This window comes from Mya arenaria, chromosome 5 (genome assembly GCF_026914265.1).
Source record: "Mya arenaria isolate MELC-2E11 chromosome 5, ASM2691426v1".
NCBI classification, from domain to species: Eukaryota; Metazoa; Mollusca; class Bivalvia; order Myida; family Myidae; genus Mya; species Mya arenaria.
The window spans coordinates 3,070,992-3,098,683 of NC_069126.1; the positions used below are offsets into that span (position 1 = coordinate 3,070,992).

The window sequence follows — 27,692 nt, forward strand, 5'->3', positions numbered from 1 at the left end:
CTATTAACTTGGCTCAAAGGCCCTTAGAACTTAAAATAACTTAAAGCTTGCAGTTGAATTGTTCAACCAGCTCTACAAACTGTTCCTTAATTTGCAAACAATCTGACCTGTGTGGGTTAGTACTGGGACACACTCATGAACTGTATAATATTAGTACGGTAAACCTGGGTGCAAAAGTGGGACAGGTTCAGATCTTGAACCCCACGACTGATGAATACTTGAGCTCAAGCAATGGCTTTATTAAAACAGAAACCACCTTGCATTTAAAGAAAAATGTCAACCATATTTTAAGCTTCAGAAAGAAAACAGCCTGTTTATAAATTAATAGATTATTTATTTTTTATTTCAGATTTTGACATGGATCCAAGATGCTGGTAACTAGGCGGGACGGATTGTTTCACAGAACTGCAGGTTTCGGGATGGGTAACTAAATTTCCATATTTCCGGTTTACTTGTGTTATTTATAATCAAGATAAAAGTTAATACACCACAAGAGCAAATCAAGTGAAAATCGTGCATTATGTATGTATTTACAGTCAGTTTGTAGCATTTTTTTTACCAAATCTCAATTTAATACAAACTTTTAAACTTATCATGCATATAGTTTGATGCACATTCTATAATTATAATATTAAAGATGTGCAGCATATATATGGAATGATCCACATCACTGGATACTGTATATATGTAACATTGCATGTGAAAATGCATAGCAACAAGTGATATAAGAATGCTGAAAAAATCACATTGCAAGTTTTCATATTTATTTTCAAAAAATGATGTTTAATGCATTTATCAAAAACATTAATTTGCAACAGAAGTATGAAAAACTGCGAGAAAATCTTTTGTCAGCATTCTTGTATCGCTGGTTTTCAGATGTTTACACAAAATTGGCTCATTCCTGGACAAAAGATAAAATATTATCAAAACTGTTAATCTGTAAGAGTGCAGCCTTAAAGAAAACAATAGAAATAAAAAGGGTTTTCAATGATTTCTAGCAGATAAGTCTGTTGTCAAAGAACCAAATTCAAGGTATCATTATAGCTGTCAGTCATGTCAGAGACAATACACTAATGTTATTGTATTATATTTGTATAATGATGTATAGGTCCTAATTATTAGGTCTATTTATCCGGCTTTAAGTGATTTTGAGTTGTGCCCTTTATCTAACTGAGAAAACAACTGATGTTTTATTATACGTATTTTACAAGTGGCTCTGTGAAATATTCTGTGACTGTTAAAAGGTGTAAATTTAAAATATCTTGTATATGTACTCAATTATTTTTTTATCATTGTTTTTTTTTGCTCTTAAATAATTTTAGTTTTTCGTTTCAGAGACTCAGCGCCATGTCACAAATACTTCAGAACCTAGAATAAAAGTTACCGAAAGAGCAATAGACTTTCCAATCTCTACAAAATTCATCTTAACTGTTCTTCAAGGTGATACTTGAGACTACCAAAGACTTTTCAAGGACAGAATTCACAAAACAGTTTATGCCACCATCTCATATCAAAGGATTGTGCTTGAGTTGAACAGCCTTCAAACAGAAACTGTTTCAACACCTTCAATGGATTCATTCTGATTCAGTTTACTCTTGCTGTGATCTGAGCAACTATTTACATCAGTTCAACATTGCTAATTGTTTAAACTTGAAAATTCTGTCTTCTTGCAACTCACATGAATCTATTTACTGTGGACTTTGATGTTGACTCTATACAGGAAGAAGAGACCATCTTTATACATGCTGGCATATCATTTGAAAAGGAAACAAATTTTATAACCGACATACTGCACTGTTATGTCATCCAAGGACTCAGCTACTGACTCAATTTATAAATACTTCAAAGGAAAAAATGTCTCTGTCAATGTAATTACTGTTGTGCATAATAAGACATTTTTTATTATGCTCCCTTCGAAGAAGAGGGGTATATTGCTTTGCACATGTCGGTCGGTCGATCGGTCGGTACCGTCTACCGTCTGTAGACCAAAGCTTGTCCGAGTGATAACTCAACAATTTCTGGACGTATGGACATCAAACTTGACATGAAGGTTGGGCCTGACCAGTAGATGATTTTAGGGCTAATCGGGTCAAAGGTCAAGGTCACAGTGACCTTGAATGGTAAATTAATTTTAAAGCTTGTCCGAGTGATAACTCAACAATGCATAGACCTATGGTTATCAAACTTGATATGGAAGTTGGGCCTCACCAGTAGATGACCCCTATTGTTTTTGGGGATCATCGAGCCAAAGATCAAGGTCACAGTGACCTTGAATGGTAAAAGGTTGTCCAAGTGATAAATCAACAATGCCTGCACCCATGGCCCTCAAACTTGACTCGGGGTTGGGCCTTACCAGTAGATGACCCCTATTGATTTTAGGGGTCAAAGGTCAAGGTCACAGTGATCTTGAACGCAAACTCGACAGTTCCTGGACCAATGGTCATCAAACTTGACATAAAGGTTGGGCCTGACCAGTAGATGACCCCTCTTAACTTTGAGGGTCATCGAGCCAAGGTCAAGGTCACAATAACCTTTAATGCAAAAAAGATAACAAATCTTCTCCCAGTGATATCTCAAAAATGCCTGAACCTATGATCATCAAACTTGACATGGAAGTTGGGCCTGACAAGGAGATGACGCCTATTGATTTTAGGAGTCATTGGGTCAAATGTCAAGTTCACAGTGACCTTGAAAGCGAAAATGTTTCGAGTGATAACTTGACAATGCCTGTACCCATGGCCCTCAAACCTGACTTGGAGTTGTGTCTGACCTGTAGAGGACCCCTTTCCATATTGGAGGTCATCGGGTCAAACGTCAAGGTCACAGTGACATTGATTGAAAAAAGCTTGTCTGTGTGATAACTTGTCAATGCCTGAACCCATGTCCCTCAAACTTGACATTTAGATTTTTGTAGACCAGCTGATGACTCATATGGATTTTGAGGTCATAGAGTCAAAGGTCATGGTCATAACACACTCTATCCTCACACTTTGAATGGTCATAATCTTAAAACTGCCTCAACGGCATCCAATGTCAGTGACTAATCAGCTGTCATTTCGGTCCATGCTTATTTCATTCAATTGTTCATATAATCCTGACAACATGGCGCTCAGGTGGGGGCATAATGTTTGACAAACATCTCTTGTTGATACTTGGCTCATTTCTTACATGTAGCTGTAACATTTTGGGCAACTTCTCAATTGTTTTGTTTAAGCCATTTTTCATCCAGCTCATCTAAGCCTAAGTTAGTGTAATTCTTTTAGCTCGAGTTGTCTGTCTGTCCGTCTGTAACAAATTGTGTCTGCTCCATGTCTCTTTAACCTTTTGAAGGATTTGATATGACTTCCCACAAATGTACACCATATTGAGAGGAAGGGTTTATTATTATAACTGTTAAGCAGTTTCTGAACTTGACTGTATTATATCTTGCATTTACCTCAAGTTGTTAAGTGAACAATATAACATTGACCAATACAAGGAACTAAACCTTCTAGGTCACCATTTTGGAATAAAGTAATACTTTAAGCTCATACTTCCATAAGAATCTGCTCATATACAGTTTAAATAGCTTATACAAGTATATCATTTCAACATAACATCAGATCCTCTACTGTTTTATGTTTGCAACATTTTTGTTTTAAACTTTGATTTATATATCATGACTTTTATGAACGAATACCAAACAGCAACTCACAGATCTATGCTCATTTGGGCAGAATTTTGTAAATCCAAGCATTGTCATTTGATATTCAATGGTTTTTGGCAAATTGGGGCATTTTCTGTCTAATTAAAATCAATATTAACAATAAATCTCCAACTTCAATATTCTCATATTTTTGTGCCCATTCTTTGCCAATTATGTGTTTGTCAATTGGTATACATGTATGTTTATTCATACTGTTTGTCAAAATAAAGAATAAATAAAATGTTTGAAATATTTCATTTGTTCATAACTTATTTAATATGACAAAAAGATGACTGCATTTTGTTTTATTTCACATCATGATCACTCATAGAGCGAGACTTGAAGAAGTGTTGTGTTATAGCCACAGGTGTTGGCTGACTTTCTCCTACCCAAGAGGCCATGTGTTTGAATCCCAAGTTGGAAAACACAATTCAAAGGTCAGTTGATGTATCCTGATTGCAGGCAAGGAGAAACACTCTATGATGGGCACCTGTAAAATAGAAGATACATAAATCTTTACTATTATCCATAAAACGTGAAAGTTGTTAGTAAAATAAAAAAGAAATGGTCTACCATTTTTTTCAAATACAATTCTTGATAATATTTCTTGTAAAAGTGCACATTTATCTTAAGAGATAAAAAAACAACACTACAGTACAAATTTGTTTTGTAAAAGCCATTTCTCAAATTCAAATGAAATGCCTGCCTTGACAGTGATATTTTGTATTATGATTACATATATTGGTAAAAAATCGGTAGTTTTCAAGAAGCAGTAGCAAGTATTTTCTTATTTTATACTATGTTTTAATGGCAATTGCATCTGTTTTTGAAAGACTGGGTCTAATAACAATAAAAAATCTAATAATAATCCTACTCCCCGATTACTGTTTGCATAGTTTCTGCAATAGTTGGTTTAATCATACGCTGAGATATACAGTCATACCCAATGCTTTTCAGTCATGCAACACTGCATCTCAGATGACTGAGCTTTTCTTTCAAAAGATTGCAATCAACAACAAACAAAGAGGATACTGTAATTGACAATAGGTATACCTATTTGTAATGACAAATGTCATTTGTATACTGGTTAGTATATAGAATTGTATATTAAAACATATTTGACTGTGTAAACTTACATATCTTAAGATACAGTTCAAATAATATTCGCTAACTAAACTCTTTCTTAAATTCGTACTTCCGGGGTTTTCAATCGAATAGAACAAAGAATTAACGAACGTAATAGTACATTTACCTTTTGGGATGTGATTATTTAACATGTTAACGCCATAACAATTATTATACACAGTACAAGTGATAAGAAATGAATATAGTTGGTATCGAAATGTGTCATAACCTGAAAACATTGCAATGTGACACAGAAACAGCTGTTTAAACGGGTCAAACCTTGCCGTAGCAACCGTAGTCGACAAAAGGTTACCACCCACTATATTTATTAAAATAAATAGTAAATATCTATTTTGATTATTCGAAAAGCGAAGCAGATCAAATCACTATTTGTGATTTTTTTTGTATACTCACATCTACGGTTTGTTTACATTTTTAGTCCGATTCGTCCCCCTTTTGAAGAGTAATAACGTACGAAAGCGTTAATAAAACGGTCGCAGAAATCATCGTACGCAACTTCGTACGAAGTGATCGCTTGCTTAACATGCATTCATAAAAAAATGCATGACGAAAGTTGGCTCTTGAAATAACCAAACTGTCAATAGTTGATAACAACGACGATTTTGAAACCAGGCAGCTCTCCAGGCAGCTCTCCCTGTATATTTTTCTGCACATACACCAGAGGTACCGTCCCTCAGCACTTTCAGTGCTTTGATTTAATACTGATGCTAGACAACTAAGCGACTCCAAATATAGCCCCCACTGTTTCCAAACTATACAGATATCGATATATAAGCTAGCACTCCCACTTCTCAGGAAATGCAACCTAACAAGAACATGTCATCAGATTCAAGCAAGGATGAGAAATGAAGAATATTCAATAGATGTACAATAGATGGCATCGCGCAACACCCTGTAATGTTTCATAGGAAAAATCTGCTAATCGCTTGGAATATATGAGTCCGCGCGGGAAATAGCAAGTATTGATTAGCGCTGTCGGCCATTACTAGCGTGTATATAGTTCCTTTCAATACTCGATTCACTTTTTGTGTGATATTCATTACCAATAAGATTTTAAGTTTAAGACGCCCGAACATGTTAATACATTTCACCTAGAATGTTTATGTAGAAGGGCGAGTAAATTGGCATTTCAAAACTCTCAGCATCAGAACCAATGTAAAAATAGATTCCATAACGACCTTGACATTCACCTTCATAGTATAGTGAAGATCGTCTCGACTATTTTAACCTTCAAACTCTTATGTCTGTTCCGCTCGCTGTTCAGTACAACTACAACATTTATTACGTCTTCGATTGACGTGTTCCTACATAATCTTTTAAAATTGTTTTCGATTGTGCGAATGAGTTATTTGTGGAATAGAGCAAGTAGTAGACTTAAAATAACTACAAATGCTCAGGCTGGCTAGATTGTTTACAGAAGTCGGCGCATTGTGTCACGTTAAAGCTAACAGTAGTGGAACAGTGTGTTTTGAAATCATATAAATAAATAAAAGCAGAGATAGAATGTATGTGAGCTAACAGCTGATAGCTAAATATATCGAATACGTCAGGAGGAATAAGGTATGTGAATCGTACATGTTGTATGTTTTAATATATATGAATTTATGTTTATGAGTTTATGTAGTGGATGTTATGTATTTTACATCACACTCAAATCGACTACAGTTTTAACTGCAAGATCTCGAGAAGAACGCTCAATTTCCTTTTTTAATTGACTCTTCTGTAAATGTAAATATGTTGTAAGAATTTTACATAAATTAAATTGATAATTTTACATTTGTCATTTCATTTTGTTGGCCGATTTAATAAGTTCTTGATGAAGTTCAGGCGGTGTAGACGAGTATACGTCTGCTTTGTTTGTTATACTTGAAAACGGGATTGCCATTATGGAGAAGCACGCGCAGAACACGTGGTTGGATGTATTTGGAAACATTCCGATTAGATGAGCTGTTAAAAGGGCGGAATTAAAATGAAGTAAAATAAAGTAAATCAGACATAATAATGTTGAACAGAGTTTATGAAATAGACTAGATTGCTGCTTTCATAAGGACTCACCTGTTAGCTCATCCAGGTATATTTCACATCAGTAAGGTGGTTATGTATTGTTTGTGAACAACGTATTTATCATAATTACCCAATGCAATGCCAAATCATCATACCACGTTTAAATCTTTTCACTTTATATTTTGGTTTGAGATACACTATTTTTCATAAGTAAAACATCCTTAGCAACATATGTTGGTGTAATATGAGCCAATTTTAATTAATGAATGTTTCTTCACATACTATTTTTACAGAACTTTCCTTCAACAATATGACTATGATTTCGAGTCAAAATGCTCCACACGATCTGTTTACAATCAACGATGCCTGGTTTCTGGAATTATCTCTATCAAATAAGAACTAAGTGGAGATATAATGCCTTAAAAACACTTCATGGTATCAAAAAAGGCACAAATCGTTCATAAACTAGAAGGAATCACTAAAAAACCACAGTACGTTGTTGTAAGGATAGCGTCAAGTATATTTGGCAACAGAAGCCATCCCTAATCTTGCCGCCCGTTTGCAGATAAATGCAAATGCATTATTTATTTAAATATGGTAAAATATTCTTTCGTAAAAATCACTTAAGCTCTAAAGATGTATGAAAGGTAACATGTATCATTTGACTTGTCCTTGTAGCATGGCAGACACGTCAGATATTAAGCCTATCACAGATCCTAATGATGGGGACGTCCCCGAGTCCGGGGTCCAAGATGGTTCCTCGACCCCAAAAACAGCCGCCCGTAACGCCGCAAAGAGGGCAGCACAGGTTAAACGACAACAAAGTACTGACTCTAAGGGCAAACTGCGAACTGTGAGCAGTGGTGCTAGTATAGGACGCCAAAGAACGGCGTCTTTGTCTTCAAATTATACCGGACGGGCACGGCGGCCCAGTTTGAGTTTCAGTCACGCAGACTCTATTCCGTTTGGCCTCGACAAACCGTCGGCGGACGAAGTCGATCCAGACCAAGGTAACGCATGGCTTAATTGTTCAAAGCGAAACAGTCCTAAATGATATAAGATAAAGAAACACTTCGTATCTTTTCGCTTTCAGCTATTGGATTTTAGTTTTAGAGGTTTGTCTTTTGATGGGGTAGGAATGATGCGTTTGTTAGGGAGTATATCCAGTATAGAAAGGAAGAATGAACTATGATTAGAAACATGATAAGGAAATAACAGCAATAGATACAGGTCTTTATTTATTGGAAATCTTAATTTTATTCCTGGCTACAACTTTTATTGTCACCATAAAACAGATAAGCCGTTATTTTCATGATTATGTCTGATATTGTTTTCAATCACGTAAGAAATAATAATGTCTAAAGAACTTAACGCCAAGTAAAGAATGCATTTTGTTTTTGTCTTGAATAATATCTACATACACATTGTTTTCCCTTAATGACATTGCCATCGATGGAATGAATAATTCGAATAATCAGGATGGGAAGTAATTGACAAGTGAGCCCGAACTCAGATATGGAAATATATGATCAAACTAGGGAAGAACGTTTCAAAAACTCGTCAATGGCATAAAGCAAAGTCCAGTACCCTGTTCAGTATAATCACTTTGTACGGTAGGCTTTGGCTGTTACATTAGACTCAATAGACTCAATAGATTTATACTGTTTCTAGAGTTTTGGTTTGAGAAGGGTGCCGTCCATGGCGACCCCAAGAGACTGCGCCAAGGTGAAACTGTGGCAACCTGCACTGTCAATAACGTACACTCTCTATAATGACTTCATCTAACTCACTTATTTATGTTACCTTTGCCAGCTTTCAGGCTCAGGCATCCTTATTTACAAGAGGGATGAAAAGGTGGCCTTTTCTAACCGTTTAAACAGGCAGTGTTATTTATCCTTGCTTCAAGATTTTCTATTTTTCATTTCATGTTATATGTAAACATATAAAGTATCATATGGGATTAAACATTTTTGGCAATCTGTGAATGAGTCGAGGGATATTCAGCGTATTTTTCAATTAACATTTGCACGTCAATGTTTTTAGAATAGTCAGATATTTTGGACGCTATGCTAGTATGGCATGTGTTCACAATATCTTCCGAAACGTAATAGCAGTACTTGAATACGTCGAGGCAATATACACACGGAAATAATATCATGAAATATACATGTTTATGCGGAAGTGTATCGTTTACATGTTGTAACCAAACTAATATGTTAATATTCCGGTAGTATGATCGCAGCATTCTGGGGCGTAGCGAGGTGGAGTCTATGCTCTTTTCCATCATGTTCTCCTTGCTTTAGACGTTTCTGTGATAATAAAAACACATATATTCGCTTAGGTTATTCCTTGAACTCTGTTTGGTATGTGCGTTTCTATAGCAATACTTTTGCTATTTTAATCGAAAACAAATCATCAATTAGATTGCGCTGGCGTTTTAATATTATTAAGTTATTTTATATATATTAATACGTACATGATGAATGAAGTAGAATACAGCAGGCCATTTTTAGTGATATTGGCGTCTTAAGGTAATATGTATAATATCAACACATGTATATATATATATATATATATTATCACACAACGGCGTGAACGGTGGCATTCGTGTATTTGATAATATGAAGGTGATTCATTTAAAGCTGCACTCTCACAGATTAAAGGTTCTGACAACTTTTTTTATTTTTTGTCTTGGACCAAGCCATTTTTTGCAAAAATCCATGGAAACCACTTTATATAACACTGCTGACAAAAAATTAGATCGCAGATTTTTATATTTAAGTTAAAAAACTGATAATTTATGCATTTTTCTTAAACCGTTAGTAACGGTTTAAGCCATAAAACATTAATTTTCGAAAGGAAATATGAAAATCTACGATCTGATTTTTTGTCAGCAATCATATATCATTAGTTTGCTGATGTTTACGCAAAGATTTGCACTTTCCAAGACAAAAAAAAAGTTGTAAAAATGGTATATCTGTGAGAGTGCAGCTTTAAGACTGAGACGTAGTATATTGTTCGTTTACCTATTGTATATGAAATTTTGCATAATTAATAATTAATTGTGCATGGTTTATTGATTTTTTTTAATAAAATATGTTAGCACCAGAGATCTCCTTTGGAACATTCTGATTATTCAAAGGTTTGCTATGGTCATGAAACGCATAGCATCATCGCTCTGGTGTACGAGATTGCTTTAAAAGATGAAACAGTTCTTAAAAACTGACAATGACAGTTTCAGTTTTTGAGGCCAATCTTTAAGTCATTCCCATGTCTATTGTTTAGGGCTTATTTTAAATGCATTGCTACATGGACTGCTCATACACAAAGTCATATGCTCTACTGTGTAAACCAGCCGATGATGATGTGATATCTCAGCGTATTTATAAGATAATCGCTCCATTAACTGTAATAGTGTAGTTATTAGAGGAACTGTCCATTCGGTCATATATGGGTGGCTGTTCAAGTGGTACGATACGTTCTAACAATATCTCCATATTTTCTACCCCTCAGTTCCCTGGTGGACGTCCAGACGTCTGCTCCTGTCTCTCACCTGTTTCATCGGCTTCTTCTTCCTTTACTCTCTCCGCGTGAATCTCAGCACCGCCATAGTCTGCATGAACAAAGTTCAAGACGAAGAAGGCGGTGATAACAAAACTTACATCAAATTCGTTACGAACTATACCACTGATGAAAACGGGACGATGATTAATATCACTAAACCTGTAAGTGTTTCCACCACGTCTAAACCTGACGGTGTGGAGTGTGTGTTGGTAGAATCAGCCGAAAAACTTATAGCAGAGTTTAACTGGGATAAAAAGCTGCAGGGTTTGATCCTGGGGGCGTTTTTCTGGGGGTACACATTCATGCAGATCCCTTCCGGCTACCTTAGTGACCGGTTTGGTCCTCGGATCACGGTGGCGTGTGGAATGTTTCCGGTGGCCATTTTGACCATTATCAGTCCGTTCCTGGCTCGGGGCAGCCCGTACCTGCTCATGGTAGGAAGGGTTATCATCGGTATGGGAGAGGTACGTATACTAGAATATAACATTGGAAACTCCAGAAACAAGCCCAATAGCTTAAAATGCAAGCAAGCGCGTGGATGAAGGCCAAATAAACACGAAAACAAGACACTCAAAACGCTACAAGACAACCATTACACAACCATTATACAGCTATCAAAATATCGTCCAATAACCGCCTAGAGTTATAATAGCTTTATTAGATAAGGTTTGCCAAGCTGGCCTCCTCAACATGTACTATATATTGACCATAAGTTGATGTTTGTGTAATGTTCTTTTTTATCTTGCGTGTGGCCTATGTCTCTCGTTTAATGGCTGTTTGGCTTTCAACCTTGCGCATTTACACAGGATATTGGGTTAATCTTTGCACTTCTCGGATCGTCACTGCAGTTTCCCTTGTTTATTTTTCTTTTTAAAAAGTTAAGATCGTAAGGTTTAAAGTTTTATCAGAAAAGCTTGGTCTTAAAGGCCTTTTCCAGGATGTTTAAAAATTTCTGTGTTTATTAAATATTAATATAATTTATATGATTTAATTACATGTTTGTTCTTCTTTATGCCGCTTTTCAATAGCACGTTATGTAAACATAAACATGCATTTTATTTAAACCACTTCTTCCGCTTTCCCATACACGTTCACTACCTTGAACGATGACATAGTGTGTACACTCATATCAGTACTTGTATTGATTCTTCTACAAAGGGAATGAGGAAACTTTTGCTGTCACTGTAACATTATCACTATTAATTTCCTCTAAATGTACATTATTCAAAGTCAGCATAATCGTTAACCGACTTAAATGACCCATTCACCTGAGGAACCCTACCTGGCCTAGATATCGCCAAAAAATACTAGATAGTCAGTCTCAAGGCTTGGTTCACATTAAAGCAAAACATGATAATTTTTGTTCTGTATGAATACACTCATTTTAAAAGCGCATTGTGTCATAGATTATGTTCATGCAATTAAAAGGTCAATATTTTATAGAAATATCGTTCTAGAGCAAAAAACACTTGGGTCCAATTCATTATTTTTGAGTTCTTAACTTCTTACCCAATAATACAATGGTAACTAGTACATGTTGTGCTCTGAAAATAATAGTCTTAAAATTATGCATAAGAGAAGGCGCTTTTCGAAAGAGTAAACCATTTGTAATTCTGAAAAATCCCATGCCTTAATGTGATAAAAAAATCAGTTGAGCTTGACGAGGAGTATATTCGTGCTCGTAGTCAGACGGCCCGATGTCATTGCCCTACTGATAGCATTAAGTTGACCTCGTTTAGTTGACTTCAGACGGCCCGATGTCATTGCCCTATTAACGTTCTGTGATAAATGGCTCAAAAGTTCAAAGTGCAGTGACCTCAGAAGCCCGGTTTATTCTCCGTTCTCTGTTTCTCCCCAGGCAATGATGTACCCCGGTATGTGAAGCCCGATGTATTCTCTGTTCTGTTTCTCCCCAGGCAATGGTCTATCCCGGTATGTGAAGCCCGGTTTATTCTCCGTTCTTTGTTTCTCGCCAGGCAATGATACACCCCGGTATGTGAAGCCCGGTTTATTCTCCGTTCTCTGTGTCTCCCAAGGCAATGGTCTATTCTGGTATGTGAAGCCCGGTTTATTATCCGTTCTTTGTTTCTCGCCAGGCAGTGATGTACCCCGGTATGTGAAGCCCGGTTTTTGTGAAGCATGGTTTATTCTCCCTTCTCTGTTTTTCCCAAGCCAAATGATGTATCGCGGTATGTGAATCTCCGTTTATCTCCGTTCTCTGTTTCTCCGTAGGCAATGCTGTACCCCGGTATGTGAAGCCCGGTTTATTCTTCGTTCTCTGTTTCTCCCCAGGCATGATGCACCCCGGTATGTGAAGCCCGGTTTATTCTTCGTTCTCTGTTTCTCCCCAGGCATGATGCACCCCGGTATGTGAAGCCCGGTTTATTCTTCATTCTCTGTTTCTACCCAGGCATGATGCACCCGGTATGTGAAGCCCGGTTTATTCTTCGTTCTCTGTTTCTCCCCAGGCATGATGCACCCCGGTATGTGAAGCCCGGTTTATTCTTCGTTCTCTGTTTCTCCCCAGGCATGATGCACCCCAGTATGTGAAGCCCGATTTATTCTTCGTTCTCTGTTTCTCCCCAGGCATGATGCACCCCGGTATGTGAAGCCCGGTTTATTCTTCGTTCTCTGTTTCTCCCCAGGCATGATGCACCCCGGTATGTGAAGCCCGGTTTATTCTTCATTCTCTGTTTCTACCCAGGCATGATGCACCCGGTATGTGAAGCCCGGTTTATTCTTCGTTCTCTGTTTCTCCCCAGGCATGATGCACCCCGGTATGTGAAGCCCGGTTTATTCTTCGTTCTCTGTTTCTCCCCAGGCATGATGCACCCCGGTATGTGAAGCCCGATTTATTCTTCGTTCTCTGTTTCTCCCCAGGCATGATGCACCCCGGTATGTGAAGCCCGGTTTATTCTTCGTTCTCTGTTTCTCCCCAGGCATGATGCATCCCGGTATGTGAAGCCCGGTTTATTCTTCGTTCTCTGTTTCTCCCCAGGCATGATGCACCCCGGTATGTGAAGCCCGGTTTATTCTTCGTTCTCTGTTTCTCCGTAGGCAATGCTGTACCCCGGTATGTGAAGCCCGGTTTATTCTTCGTTCTCTGTTTCTCCGTAGGCAATGCTGTTCCCCGGTATGTGAAGCCCGGTTTATTCTTCGTTCTCTGTTTCTCCGTAGGCAATGCTGCACCCCGGTATGTGAAGCCCGGTTTATTCTTCGTTCTCTGTTTCTCCGTAGGCAATGCTGTTCCCCGGTATGTGAAGCCCGGTTTATTCTCCGTTCTCTGTTTCTCCCTAGGAAATCATGTATCCCGGTATGTGAAGCCCGGTTTATTCTTCGTTTTCTGTTTCTCCCCAGGCATGATGCACCCCGGTATGTGAAGCCCGGTTGATTTTCTGTTCTCTGTTTCTCCCCAGGCATAATGCACCCCGGTATGTGAAGCCCGGTTTATTCTCTGTTCTCTTTTCTCCCGTGAAGCCCGGTTTATTCTCCGTTCTCTGTTTCTCGCCAGGTAATGATACATCCCGGTATGTGAAGCCCGGTTTATTCTCTGTTCTCTGTTTCTCCCCAGGCAATGTTATAAAACAAAGTGCAGTGACCTCAGAAGCCCGGTTTATTCTTCGTTCTCTGTTTCTCCCCAGGCAATGTTATAAAACAAAGTGCAGTGACCTCAGAAGCCCGGTTTATTCTTCGTTCTCTGTTTCTCCCCAGGCAATGTTATAAAACAAAGTGCAGTGACCTCAGAAGCCCGGTTTATTCTCTGTTCTCTGTTTCTCCCCAGGCAATGTTATAAAACAAAGTGCAGTGACCTCAGAAGCCCGGTTTATTCTTCGTTCTCTGTGTCTCCCCAGGCAATGTTATAAAACAAAGTGCAGTGACCTCAGAAGCCCGGTTTATTCTTCGTTCTCTGTTTCTCCCCAGGCAATGATGTACCCAGGTATGCAGTCCCTGTGGGCTCGCTGGTCACCGCCGCACGAGCGGAGTAGGCTTGTCGGATTTGCATTCGGAGGTATGTAGTATGCGAAGTAAATGTTGGTAAAACTCAGCATGAATGTGTTGTGTACAGGGTATGAACAGATACCCTGAATAAGTTGGTATACAGATATTGTGTATCCTCTTTCCCAACCATATTGGGGATTATTTTGATAAAGTTGAGAGTATTGAAATTTAACTTTTTTTAGTTTTAAAGCAATTGACTTAAGTGTTATTTAAAGAGTTTTATCAACAGGGAGAGCTCAGGTTTCGTGAATATTTGAAGTCCAGTGCTATCGAGGGGCATAGCTGACATGTGATTATAGTTGACATTGATAACCTTTTGTACTAGTTAAATAATTTGGTAGGAAAAGGATAGCGATGTTCCATTTTGTAGATCCCTATTTTTACTGTGAACCCTTACACTTATCAAGCATTTTCATGTCTGGTATAAACGGTTTTTGAGCTTGACCACTCTGTTGTTTACATAGCTAACGTCGAAAACATTGATAGCAAAACTATATATATAGATAAGTATACTTTTAGATTAAATAGAAAAATTCTAAATTGAAAATATATCTTTTGACATACATAAAAACATTTAAGTTTTTCAATGAAATAATAAATCTCTCTACAAGCCACTAATACTTGAATGTATTTATGCATTTCCACTTTTCGTCATATCTCATCATACCATTTTCAGAGATCTAGTGGTACTAGAAGTTTGGTCCTAAATCAACTAGCTTGAAATTTCAGCATTATAATTAAGAAACATAACACATTAAGAATATGCAAAAAACAGTCCCATCTTTCATGTTATTGTCCGGTATAAGACCAAAGTGGCAAAACCGAGTCAAAGGTCAAACCATTATCTTAAGACCACTTTCAGAATGAATGCTCGACAAATAAGCGAGAGAAAATGGAAGAAAAGGTCAGGTTCATTGACATCTATTGCAGATTGGTTTCATAAAATGCTATGACATTGTTGGAATACCGCGATGAATGAAAGTGATAGTGTTTCATCCGCTTCATAACGTGTGACGTCACTTATAAGTTATAACCTTCTCGCCTTAACCCCTCGCGTCATAAGATCAGGAATTTCCTGAAACATTTTCCTTAAGGGACCATACAGATCTTGACTATATGTGCAATGTGAGACATGAACCGCAATGCTGCGGCTGTAACTGGGTCCAACCACGTGTGCCCCTTACCGCATCTCGGCGGTTATACATGTGTACCCAAAATAGAAGATATCGAGTAACTATAAGGGGCTGTCGTACTTAAGGTGCTTAACATTCGCCCATATTATGCATTGTCTTTTTTTACAGGTTCTCAGCTCGGTAACGCCCTGACGTTTCCGCTAGCTAGCCTCTTGTGCGCCTACGGCTTTGACGGCGGTTGGCCATCCGTATTCTATGTTACCGGTAAGTAGGCGTACTGCTTGAGCCTGCGGTAAAGCGTTGAACTTCACAGACCTGCAACCAGTATACAACCCACATCTAACATTCATCTTTATATGGAAATACATCTCTTCTATTTCATTTGCAAGGGTATTGAACTAATACAATTGAAACTACAGGGACAAGCCAAGTAGACAAAGACTTAACATGTACACTGTTCAAATGCACAAGACCGACCCAGGCCGACCAAACATGCACACTTTCATTTTCAGAAACCCTGCTGAAACCACTGTCTACTTATGTATTATTCTGTACAGATTCCGCCAACTGCATTTTAATTTGCCGGGGTATCGAACGCGTTCGGAAACGTACGCCAACTGTTGTAAGGGCGTTGGACATGTCTGCAAAGTTGCGTTTAATGTGTTATAGTGTCGGATACGCTGCGCGTTATTACAGAAGGATATCCGAAACATTGAACACATTGATTTACCATCTGGTCATGGCGACACGTTTGCCAGACTGCCCTTTTCCCGATACTTGATTTGCAACACCACACGATCGAAACTCTTGTCGAATTACGCGAATGTTCCTTCAATAACTGATTCACGAATGAATGATTCACGTATTCCTGAGTATCGATATCCTGGGCTGATAATCAATATAGGTCTTAACTGGATCTAAGAAAGATGTAGCTAATCGGATTATTTGTTATTAATAACTGACCAATAGACTGAATGAAGTATAATAATAATAACTTTATTTAAAGAAGGTAACACACATAGGCATCATATTATAAATAAACATAACACACGTCTTATTTACAATGCGGCCTTCGGAAAGAACACACACACGCACACGCACACGCACGCACGCACGCACACACACACACATACACACACACTAAAAAAGATGTGATGCAAATAATACTCACAAATGAGAAAACACATTTCAGTACCGCAAAAATTCATATTGTTAAAAAGCATTATTACATTTTTTCATCATGGCCTATAACCAGAATAAATGATCGTTTTGACTTGTAAAAATGCTTAGAATGGAATTTAAGCAAGAATTATGTCATTTCAGAAAGGTACGTATTAAATACGAAAACATAAAGAAACATGAATTTAATACATTCATTTAACACATTAATGATTAACAATACATCAATTTGTACCTTAATGTTAACAAGAAATCTCATCAAAATTGTTTAACTGAATAAGTAGGACAGTCACACATTTATTTACCACATTACTCAACATATATACATAATGTATAAACTATACCAGTGGTATGCATGGAATAATGCATGAAGTCAATGATGTATGACCATAAGATTGACTGAACTTGTATATTGAATACCACCCCACGGCTGACTCCTTCTCACCGCAGGTCTGGCGTGTTTATGCTGGTGTTTCGTGTACGTGTTCTACGCCCGCAGCACACCTAGCGAGATGGCCAGCATCACCCCCATCGAGAAGAAGTACATCGAGATGTCACTCGGCGTGTACGGAATGTCAAAGGAAGAAAGGGAAATGAAAAGGGTATCTAGTTTTGTCGAACAGTTTTATTTTGGAACTGTTTTTTTAAATGAATTCTGGAGAGATACAGTGGTCCCTCTCATGCACAAATCCTCCTTTGAAGTATACTAATAGCTGCCTCTGTTTGGATGAGACAGTTTATTGGCAGAAACTGACACACTGCCAGCGACCACTACTCTATAGGTACTCAATGAGGGGTTCTCAATTTCCAACATTGAATCAGTATTTCAGATGACAGTTTCTACACTAGAAAAAAAACGTGGCAACATTTTACGCCACAACACATAACACAGGAAGTAGTACTAGATACATTTACTTTAGAAAAGCGATCAATTGTGAACCTTTTCTGCCATCTCAATTGAACATGGCATGTTATTAATGTAAGATTCAACATAGATGTTGTAGACTGCTATAGGACAAAACTAATGGACGAGAGCTTTGCTTAAATAAAGTTTGGTACGAAAAAGACACAAGCACTACACGCTGTAAAAAGTATATACACACACGAAACCAATAGTTGTAAAACTCGTATGATTCTGATATTGATTTGAATATCTCCTTGGTATTTGTATCCACACGTAACCACAGACAAATAGATGTATGATGCAAATTCCACCAGCTGTCCCTGGCTTACACTTATTGTTGCCGCTGTGACCTCTGCCTTGACCCAGAAAAATCTACATACTTTGAGTTGTTTATTACGTCATCAAGCATACTACAACAACTTATCATGATTCCATAACAAGTTTAGCACACATAAATATCATACATGTATGTAGGTGGCTGTACCAGTAACTACAGAAAAAAAAAGCAGTCGCTGTAGATGTTTCGTCGTGTAATTAGATGCACATACACGCATACGCCCTTGTCACATTGATTGGTACTCAATACCAAAACCTTCACCTTCGGACCTGACCTGACCATACCCTGTTGGAAAACCTTAATATAATCATACTACATCTTCATGCAATGTAGTTGTTTACCAATGCTACCATCCAGGAAGGTCTTCGCTTGTCATGATTAAAGATTAATTAGGCAATCAGGAGATCAGACATAGACTGCATGAATCCAAATGCTTTGTGGTAAACTTCAAATCATTCGTTTTAATGAGGGAGAACATAGATAACATTTGCCCTTCCTGTATGCCGTGCTATGCTTACCTTCAGAACTCATTTGATTTATTGTATTTGAATGCACTTGCTGCTGTTTTTGAAATACATTTATTCCAATTGGCTAATAAAACACTTAGTATGTGAAAGTTTTTTTACAAAAAGGTCTGTAAACAAGTGTGACATTTAAACACTTTCCTGGGCTCTCCTATGTGATGTATGAATAACACAGCCTCTGTTAAACGTCAGCAAGTTATCGTTTCTGCGCAAATCTTCTAGAACACGAATGTCAAATTACGTATCCAGACGACAGTATTGATCCCCAGGTAGCGAGTGTTGGACCAGTTATAGTACCGTCTACAAGGATTACTGCAGGCGTGAAACAAAAACATATCACTGGGATCCCAAACGTTCCCCGTGTATTTGTTTGTGACAGCAAATTTACAAAAAATAATACAGAAACGGAATAACTGGCAGAATACCTCCAGTTAAGCAAATACGCATTTAATTGTAAACTCTATACTATCATTCAAATTACGGCAAATAGTCTATTGAGATATGCCAGGCACAATGGACGATCAGTGTCTCGTCTGCCACATGTTTTGTGTGGGGCTTTGATTATCTGTATTGTTATGAACCTAATAACAAAATAACACACACGAATGATGACCTTGTATCAGAATTTGCTTCACGAATTATAGCGCGCATCGTTATGATTTGAACGAGATACAATCTTTTTAGCTCTTAGTGTCACTCTACATGTTTTAGGCATGTATTGAAACTAACGATGTGTGGTAAAGTTGTACAATGCTTGGTTAAACCCCAATGGTGATTAACATCAAATTATCAATAGAGCGGTGACATTACGTGTACGCATTTGGTAATACTCGTCCCTTCACTTTACAATACTAAAATTACCTCATTTACAAAAAACACGCGCTTAGATAGTGTTTAGTGTATGCAGCTCCTTTACTGGAAGGATTTATGTTCAACTAAGAATGCAGTCCACAAAGTATTGTATTTATTAATACGAATTCAAGTTTAATTGAGTCCAGTCATCGAATTTAGTCTTTTGGATGAACAAGTCGGATTCATATACATCTGCTTGTCATTACATTTTTGAACAAGCCCTGCTGTATAAACCAAGAATTTGAGCAAGCCCGGAAAGCATTTAACCAGTGCAGGGCTTGCGGGCTTTTGCTAATTTCGACCTTTCGGGGACTTTATTAAACCCATGTTTTAACAGACAGAATCCACTGTACCTCATTCTAGTAGCCATTGTAACTGTCTGGTATGTAGGTTTAGATCATGCCATAACATAGCGACCAATCAGTATTATATAAATGCTATTATTGTAACGGCAGACCGGACCCTGGTTCCGCTGACTGTGCACGGGTACTAACCCAAACCTCCTTTCCTTTCAGTCATACTCTTGGACCCATTCTTCTAGACATAGGTGAAGATTAAGTTTGGCTAACAGGATTGTTTCTGAATTGTATTTGATACATTTGGTAATATGCTTTTTCAGAGACAGGACAAGCCTTGGAGAGCCATATTCACATCCGGCCCTGTGTGGGCCATCCTCCTGGCGAACGGCTGCGGTAATTTCGGGGCGTACATGTTGCTTACACAGATGCCCACATACATGAAGGAAGTCCTCAAGTTCGACATTAAATCCGTACGTAAATGCATTTGCATAACTACACCAGACTATATATATAAGGGTGGCTCGTGTCATTTCATTTTAATACGATGGTATTGATCAGTAAAATACAAACCACTAATTTGGTTTGATGAATATATAAGTGAGCGATTACCTAACTGCATTTTCAACGCTGTAAACGATGTGACAATGGAACGTTATTGATGTATTCAATCATGCTTTGTTGCCAACGAAATGTCAACTCCACGAACTAATCGTGCTTCCATAAGTTGGCAATATTTGCTGTCACCCGCTGCGACATTGAATTGTGCACTTAATGAAAATGCATTTTTTTTAGTTTATTGATACATAACATAGATAAGCGGTACCCGCAGTATTAATTGAGTTTGAGGTCTTGTATAATCGAGGCTTATATTTGCATTTTCAACAAGATAAATACAACAAATATTGTCAGGAAAGTGGCATTTTCCTGTTTGACAATGACTTAATGCAAACAATTCATCCACTTACTGATCAGGAAATGACATTTGTTGTTGATGATTGTTAGCCTACTGTAAACATCGCTGCACTCCGTGCAATTAATATAGCTTGACAGCAGTGTGAACGATTACGTGTGGGTTGCAGTTCCTACATCAATGTTCCTTTCAGCAAAACTCAGTCGGGTGATGCATCACAAAGATAGCAAAGGCAATTGATGCGTCAGCGCTTAGTGTACATGGTTTGTTTTGCACTGAACAACCTTTAAATTTTTTATTTTGTTTTCAGAATGGAGCATTTTCCATGATCCCTTATCTAGTGTTTTGGGTGTTTATAATCATTGGAGGACAAATAGCAGACGTTCTTATTTCCAGAAGCATTCTCAGTATAGAATGGACAAGAAAACTGTGTTGTGCGCTAGGTACGTATGCTTTATTATTTTGTCATTTGATCAGAAGAAAAAATAAATTTAAGAAGGGAGATAATCCAAATGTACTCATGGTAACCTGACCAGCAGAGTTATTGCGACTACGGTGATAGCCATCTTTGCATATTGGGATAAACACTACTCGTCACGACTTGTGGTCGAAGAAAGGTGTGCATTCAACCAGATCGCAATGCCGACGGAATCCGTACTGTAGCCCCATATGTGTTTGTATTCGAACATGTTATATTCCGTACGCTGGCACAGTAATAGCCCCTGGTGGGAGTGTTATTATAGTCCATAGGTGTTTGAATGCTAACATAAATCTAATACGATTGTATATTCCCCATTTAGGAACCGTTGTCCCGGGTATATTCCTCGTATTAACGGGATATATGGACTGCAACCACAAAATCGAGGCAGTCGTGTTATTGTCACTCTCCATGGGATTCTGTGGCTTCCAGTTTAGGTGAGAACACGTGTCTTAACTACTTTCCCTCGTCCAATAGTGTGCCTGCATGAAACAAACGTGCAGCTTAGCTTTTCGATAAGTGTAAACTTTTTCTATCTGCTATATTGTAAGGAAATGGTGTTGTATAAGAACAACAACTGGGACAAAGAAGCTACATAAAACATAAAAATAATTTCTCGAAAAAAGCAGCAATTTATTTACCATTTAGGTTTACGATCGCTACTTAAGGTATGCTATGTTTATTACATGATTGGTAAATACTTGGAAAATCATTGTTTTCCAGCTCATTCTTTATAAACCACGGTGACATCGCGCCCCGGTTTGCGGGGACGGTATTCGGCTTCACCAACACCGGGGCCAGCGTGCCCGGCATTATCGCCCCCTACATCGTTGGTGCCATCACCCCTAACGTGAGTAGAAGTACCTTGTATAATTCGCTTTTGTGGTGACTTGAATACTAGAAAATATATATTCTGGATGTGAGGTAATGCAGGGGCGGGTCCAGGCATTGACCTTAGATGGGGCGTACCATAGGGACCCAACCTTTTTGGGTATTCCCTCAAGACATTTGTTAACAATTCAAGTCCGAAATAGTGTATATTATTATTTTTCTCCGATATTGACATAAAAAGTTAATTTGGACGATTAAGAGGGGGAGGGCACCTCCCCGCCCCCTGAATCCGCTAGTTTAATAAAAGCTTTGTCTGGGATGGGATGGAATCTAGTTGATTAATTCTAATGAATAACATGTCATTTGTTCAAATTCCAAAACGGTGCACATATTTTCTGTAAGTCTGATGAAATACTAGAAGTAACATACACGAGAGATGTAGCCAACATTGCTGTTTTTTACCATTAAAAGCTTCTTTCATACGAGGGGTGAATGCAAAAAGGTTCTTACTGACATTAAATAAAGAAGAAGATAGAACGTTTTTACTTTCACCCCTCGATATTCAACTATCACATTATCCTCTCTTCGCAACGAGCTGTTGTATGTTCCTGGTGTCCAACTATGAATAGAAAAAAACATCAATGGACTTATTTCAAAGTCCATGTTCGTCCTGTTTTCAGAAAACTCGCGAGGAGTGGCTCGTGGCGTTCTACATCGCGGCAGGGGTGTATGTTCTCGGTGCTATCATCTACGCCATTCTCGCTAAAGGTGGGTGAAACGACGTTTCCCTTACTTTAAACTTATATACTTTACAACGATTGTGAAACAGGTTAACGACATTATATTAATCACTCTCGTTGGCACGATGATACGCTTGAGTGAAGTATTGTGTTGTGGGGGAAACCGTAGTACCCGGAGGAAACCCACTTGTTCGGCTTGGTGACCACAAACCAAGCTCACATGCGCCCACGCCGGTAATTGAACCCAGGCCGCCTAGGTGTGAAGCGAGTGAGCTACCCACTGCGCTAACCGGACAACAGTTTCCTTTCATTTGAAAACATACTTCGAGGTTTCTTCTGCGACACGCCTGTTTGTCCAACACTAACAGCGTAAATATCTAAGTACCAATAAAGCCATAGAAACTACAGAGACAAGCCCAGTAGCCTTAACTTTAACCAAAAACCTATTTGAAGGCAAAAAGTTCTTACGTGAATGTCACACATTTGTCAACTCTTCGCTGACCGGTCCAAGGCGGACATCCCCCATCACCTATAGATGAAGATATATTGATGCATATGTTGTCCGTCGGTGTTGCTTTGTATAGTGTGTGTCTTTCGTGTAGTGTCTGTTTAGTCTTTACCTTGCGCCTTGTGTCTTAACAGAGTCCTCCGCACACAGGGGCCATGCAAACAATATGTATTCAAAGCATTGACCAAGAGAATAAAAAACAAACCTTAAAATTAACAGAAAAATTACCAGAGTTCTTTACGCTAAATTTCTCGTCAGGATTTGATGAAAGAGTTCACCAAGACATCAGAACCTCAGAAGAACCGTTATTTCCTGTTTGTCACTTTTTACACTAAACAGTCCCCGACACGATACGTTTTTGCACCACATGATTATGATACTTTCAGGTGAGATTCAAGATTGGGCAGAGGAGCATGTTGACGACTACCAGCCGGAAGAGGAGGAGGAGGAGGCCATACCTTTGAAAGGCATCACAGAGGACGAGGAAGAGGAGTCGTCCGAGGACAAGAAAATGGTGGATGGGACGGAAAACGGAGTTAAATTCCAGTGAACAAGTCTCGGTTACGTCACTCTTGGCGGGAAGAAAACACACCAGATGGCGGATATTTGGGGAGGAGTAAAAAACGCAAGTCGGCTGATCACGTGACTGTCTGGAGTAAGCGCGTGGTTCGGCTACATCGCGCTTTTGTTCGATTGTTGTATGTTTTTGTGTAGTTAGTGGTTGGTTCTTTCAAAATAATAAACATATATCAATACATACTGTGATTAGGAATAAACATGTTATATTCATCACCTTGGTTGCATGCATAGGTCAGAGGAAGGCTGTGTGAGGCAGGGTAATGTGTTTCAAAATACATATTTCTAGCATATAGTCAGTATGATTAAAGGCCTAGTTTAAGCAATGTTTGGCATGATAATCCCCTGCTGTGCATATCCTGCTAATTGCACTGGTGTCACAGTAGGGGCCAATTTCCTGTGTATTCGTTAATTTAGGGTCCTTTTCTGTAAGAAAACATCCCAAACTGCACAGCAGGATACTCAGATAGGAGATCTGATAAGACAATTAGGCAATTAGATTAAGATCAATAAACAAAGGTTGTGTACCAATACACGGTTTGGCTGGGGGGTCACTTATTGAAGGCTTAAACTAGGCCTTTAAGTAAATTAAATAACGGAGGCAGAGAAGTTTGCTTTTCTTTTCATCCATTTGAACATAGATTTACTCTCATTAGTTAGTTGTTTGTTATGTGGGTTTTGCTGTTTATACTTTGTGCCATATATTGTTAGGCATATATTTCAAATATGTCTCGGTATGCCTGTTGTATTCAACATTCTAATGTTATAGTCGTTTTATTTCTATATGCTACGGAAGAAAGGTTATAAAAATTTCCAGACCTGATTAAACGCCATGCTTCTGTTTTAAGAGCATGCTTTGCATACTTGTATGACTAGTAGTTTTAAGATATATTTTCCAATGTGAGTGCCATATTACAACAGTCTGTCTACAAAGCCATATCGCGATAGTTCGTATTTTGGACTAAACTTCACACATTCTTACTGATCATTAGAACAATATTCTTACTGATTATCTGGACAACATAACAATCCAGGACTAACAACAGTTGCAATATTTGCTTTTAACATTATTATGGTATTGTTAGGTAGTTGTTTTATTTTGTTGTAGTGATCATGTTGTAGCATTCCACGAGACTTGTCACGTGCTTTCATTCCACGTAAACCACGCCCAACTTAAATATTATTACGAATATCTTCAGATAAATAATGTTGAATTTAGTGAATTTGCACATATTTTATTTCTATTATGAAAGTGGCTTTCTTTCTGTACATTGCTCCTTCTCTTGATGAAATATTTTGTGAATTATTGTAAACCCATCTAATTAAATTACTTGGGTATTTGTTTTGTTATTTTTTCGATAAAAGGTCCTTGTAAAGTCAAGTTTCTAAACCTGTTCTAAATGAGTGATGAAATTACATTACACATGTGACACTTGATCGATATGAATGGGATATTCGATTTTTACATGTAACTAACATATATTGTATGAAACTATTGTATATTTTAACATGTTTTTTTTATTTATTCTAACAGATATTTAATGTAGGATTTAAAAACAAATACAATATGGAAAAACATAAAGAAGGATATGAAATACTGCCATAAGTGACGTCATAGTTTTTAATTTGATATATATTTGAATACGATGTTTTAGAGCGACTCGGAGTCATCTTTAGGGACGGTGATTTTACCGCCGCTTAGCTTAGATAAATCATACCTATGTATGTCGGATAGCTGCCCAAGAATCTCGGTTAGGAATGGTGCTCTTATTCACAATTCTAACACAGTTCAAATATGATTCTTTGGGAAGAGTACCACGGTATTCATACAAATTAGATGTTAGTTTTAGCAACCACAAAACTACAACATATGTTCAAGAGAACGGTGAAGGTCACAGGCAGCTGTCTCAGCATATATGTTCGGCACATTTCGAAGCCTTAATGCAATAACTCATTTAGTGCGTTCATTCCGCTTGGGGTGACGAATTTCAAATTTACAATTTCTACAATTTTTAGTCGTATTTTAGCTTATTCTAGTTTATATTTTGATCTTTATTCCTTTATCATTTGCACCCTCCTTTTATATCAATTCGCTTCCCGTTTACAGTGCTTTAAGCAATATTTAGTATAGTACGCTCGAGTCTACAAAGAGCTGCTATGTAATGTACTAGCTGTTTGTCTGGTAATGCTTTTATGTATTGTTTATGAAATATATTTTGTTTAAAAAAATCGTTTATGTTTTGTTTTCTTATACATATAATCAGGTGTACACCGTATCGTCACATGATAAGCTCAGCCAATATTGATGATAATTAATTCTGATGAATAAAATATCTGTTAGCATGAGACATTTATTTATCTAAAACTGATCCAGGTGTTCCATAATACCTGCCCTCATATTAGAATCTTATTCACGTTTTGTTATTCTTAAAGCACAAGTGTTTTATACAACACTGAAAAGTTGCGTGATAAGATGATGATTTAATTAAAATCAAAGAACGGGAATACATTTCCTATTGGCAGCGTGGCCCATAGAACACTGGCAAGACGTTTTAATGTTAAATCATGAAAATAAATCGCCCAAAGGAGTTGTCAGAGAAGTTGCTTAGAAGTATCCAGAGATAGTGATTATGTACATGAAACAAGTATACTAAAGGCTTTAAGAAACAAGGTCGATAGAAGACATACGTCCACGGTCCATGCGAAATGAGGTAACCATCGACGGTCGGTAGAAGACATACGTCCACGGTCCATGCGAAATGAGGTAACCATCGAAGGTCGGTAGAAGAGATACGTCCACGGTCCATGCGAAATGAGGTAACCATCGAAGGTCGGTAGAAGACATACGCCCATGGTCCATGCGAAATGAGGTAACCATCGAAGGTCGGTAGAAGAGATACGTCCACGGTCCATGCGAAATGAGGTAACCATCGAAGGTCGGTAGAAGACATACGTCCATAGTCCATGCGAAATGAGGTAACCATCGAACAGGTACAGACGATGATAGGTGAAAATCTGCAAAGGTCTGTTAATCGGATGTTATGTGGCATTACTACTCCTCAAGTCCTACAATGTTTTGGAAATGCTAAATGAAAACTTTTACTAAATCTTACATCATCAGGATTTCCATCATGCATAATTTGAAGCCTGAAGCCATTGCAATAAGACTTTCATTGCTTCATTGTAAATGATTGTTTGGTTTTCAGAAAAATAACCTTGAAAACACTGGGCTGCTTTAACTGTTGCATTAAAGGGCATGACCACAAAGGGAGAACCTCCCCATAAAGATAATGTATAATTGATTGGTTATAATTACTTACATAAGGCAAACCCTTGGTTTCACAAAAGACAGATTGAATGGCCAGTGCTGTCTCCCGAGTTGTCCTTCTTGACCTTTTTTGTGAGAATTTCTTTAAGGGTATACATATCTATATTTAATATGTATATGAAACACACAAGAAACTGTATAGTTTACGTGTAATAAATTCTGTTCTGTTTATATCTGCAAAATAAAAGATAGCTTACTTTTTAATTTCAACGCGACGTTACTCACTTAACTTGATGTGAATAATATTATTTAACTGGATTGAGTTATATCGGCAGTGCATAATTAGGATATGATGTAAATATCAAATGAGTTCCAGTTAAAAATTAAACGTTGATCATGATTTTAGCGTTTCGATATTTTACAGTAAACTTGGTAGTATGCTTCTATTCTAAAATATTTTTTTAAGGAATGCAAAGTAGCATTATTGTCACTATCAAAGCTTTTCAAATGTGCGAAGGTGTGAAAAGCACCCTTTGTCTTTAATGAGAAAAAAGAAACCGACAGAACAAACTTTTGCGATGGATATGTTGTTTGTTCGCACTTGACCACGTGTTTATTACACAGCTGAAGGTGTTGACATTTTGAGAACATTCAATTACAATATAAAGCTGTTTCTTGTATGAATGATATCATTCTCGAAAGGTTATCGTTTAAGATACACCATCAGACAGAATAGTATCAAACACGGTACTTCT

General features: G+C 37.8%; 1 protein-coding gene across 2 annotated transcripts; it reads left to right on the forward strand.

Annotated features, from left to right (window-relative positions):
- The first annotated feature begins 6,022 nt into the window (after positions 1-6,022).
- Positions 6,023-25,900, forward strand: LOC128234045 (uncharacterized transporter slc-17.2-like). 2 transcript variants are annotated; one of them, XM_052948004.1, is made up of 12 exons: positions 6,023-6,391; positions 7,514-7,845; positions 10,349-10,863; positions 14,321-14,408; positions 15,700-15,795; positions 17,161-17,312; positions 19,947-20,096; positions 20,847-20,979; positions 21,337-21,451; positions 21,738-21,864; positions 22,526-22,613; positions 23,480-25,900. In XM_052948004.1, the coding sequence occupies exons 2-12, from the start codon at positions 7,515-7,517 to the stop codon at positions 23,641-23,643; spliced, it is 1,959 nt and encodes a 652-aa protein (XP_052803964.1). In that variant the 5' UTR covers positions 6,023-6,391; position 7,514; the 3' UTR covers positions 23,644-25,900. The 2 variants fall into 2 exon arrangements, with proteins under 2 accessions (XP_052803964.1, XP_052803963.1); XM_052948003.1 differs by lacking the exon at positions 6,023-6,391 and adding an exon at positions 6,502-7,326.
- Positions 25,901-27,692: the final 1,792 nt, after the last annotated feature.

Coding starts and splice junctions, on each gene's coding strand:
- LOC128234045 (XM_052948003.1), top strand. CDS start 7,268: ATGGTATCAAAAAAGGCACAAATCGTTCATAAACTAGAAGGAATCACT. Junction 10,864..14,320: donor TTATCATCGGTATGGGAGAG/GTACGTATACTA, acceptor GTTTCTCCCCAG/GCAATGATGTACCCAGGTAT. Junction 21,865..22,525: donor TTGGTGCCATCACCCCTAAC/GTGAGTAGAAGT, acceptor TCCTGTTTTCAG/AAAACTCGCGAGGAGTGGCT.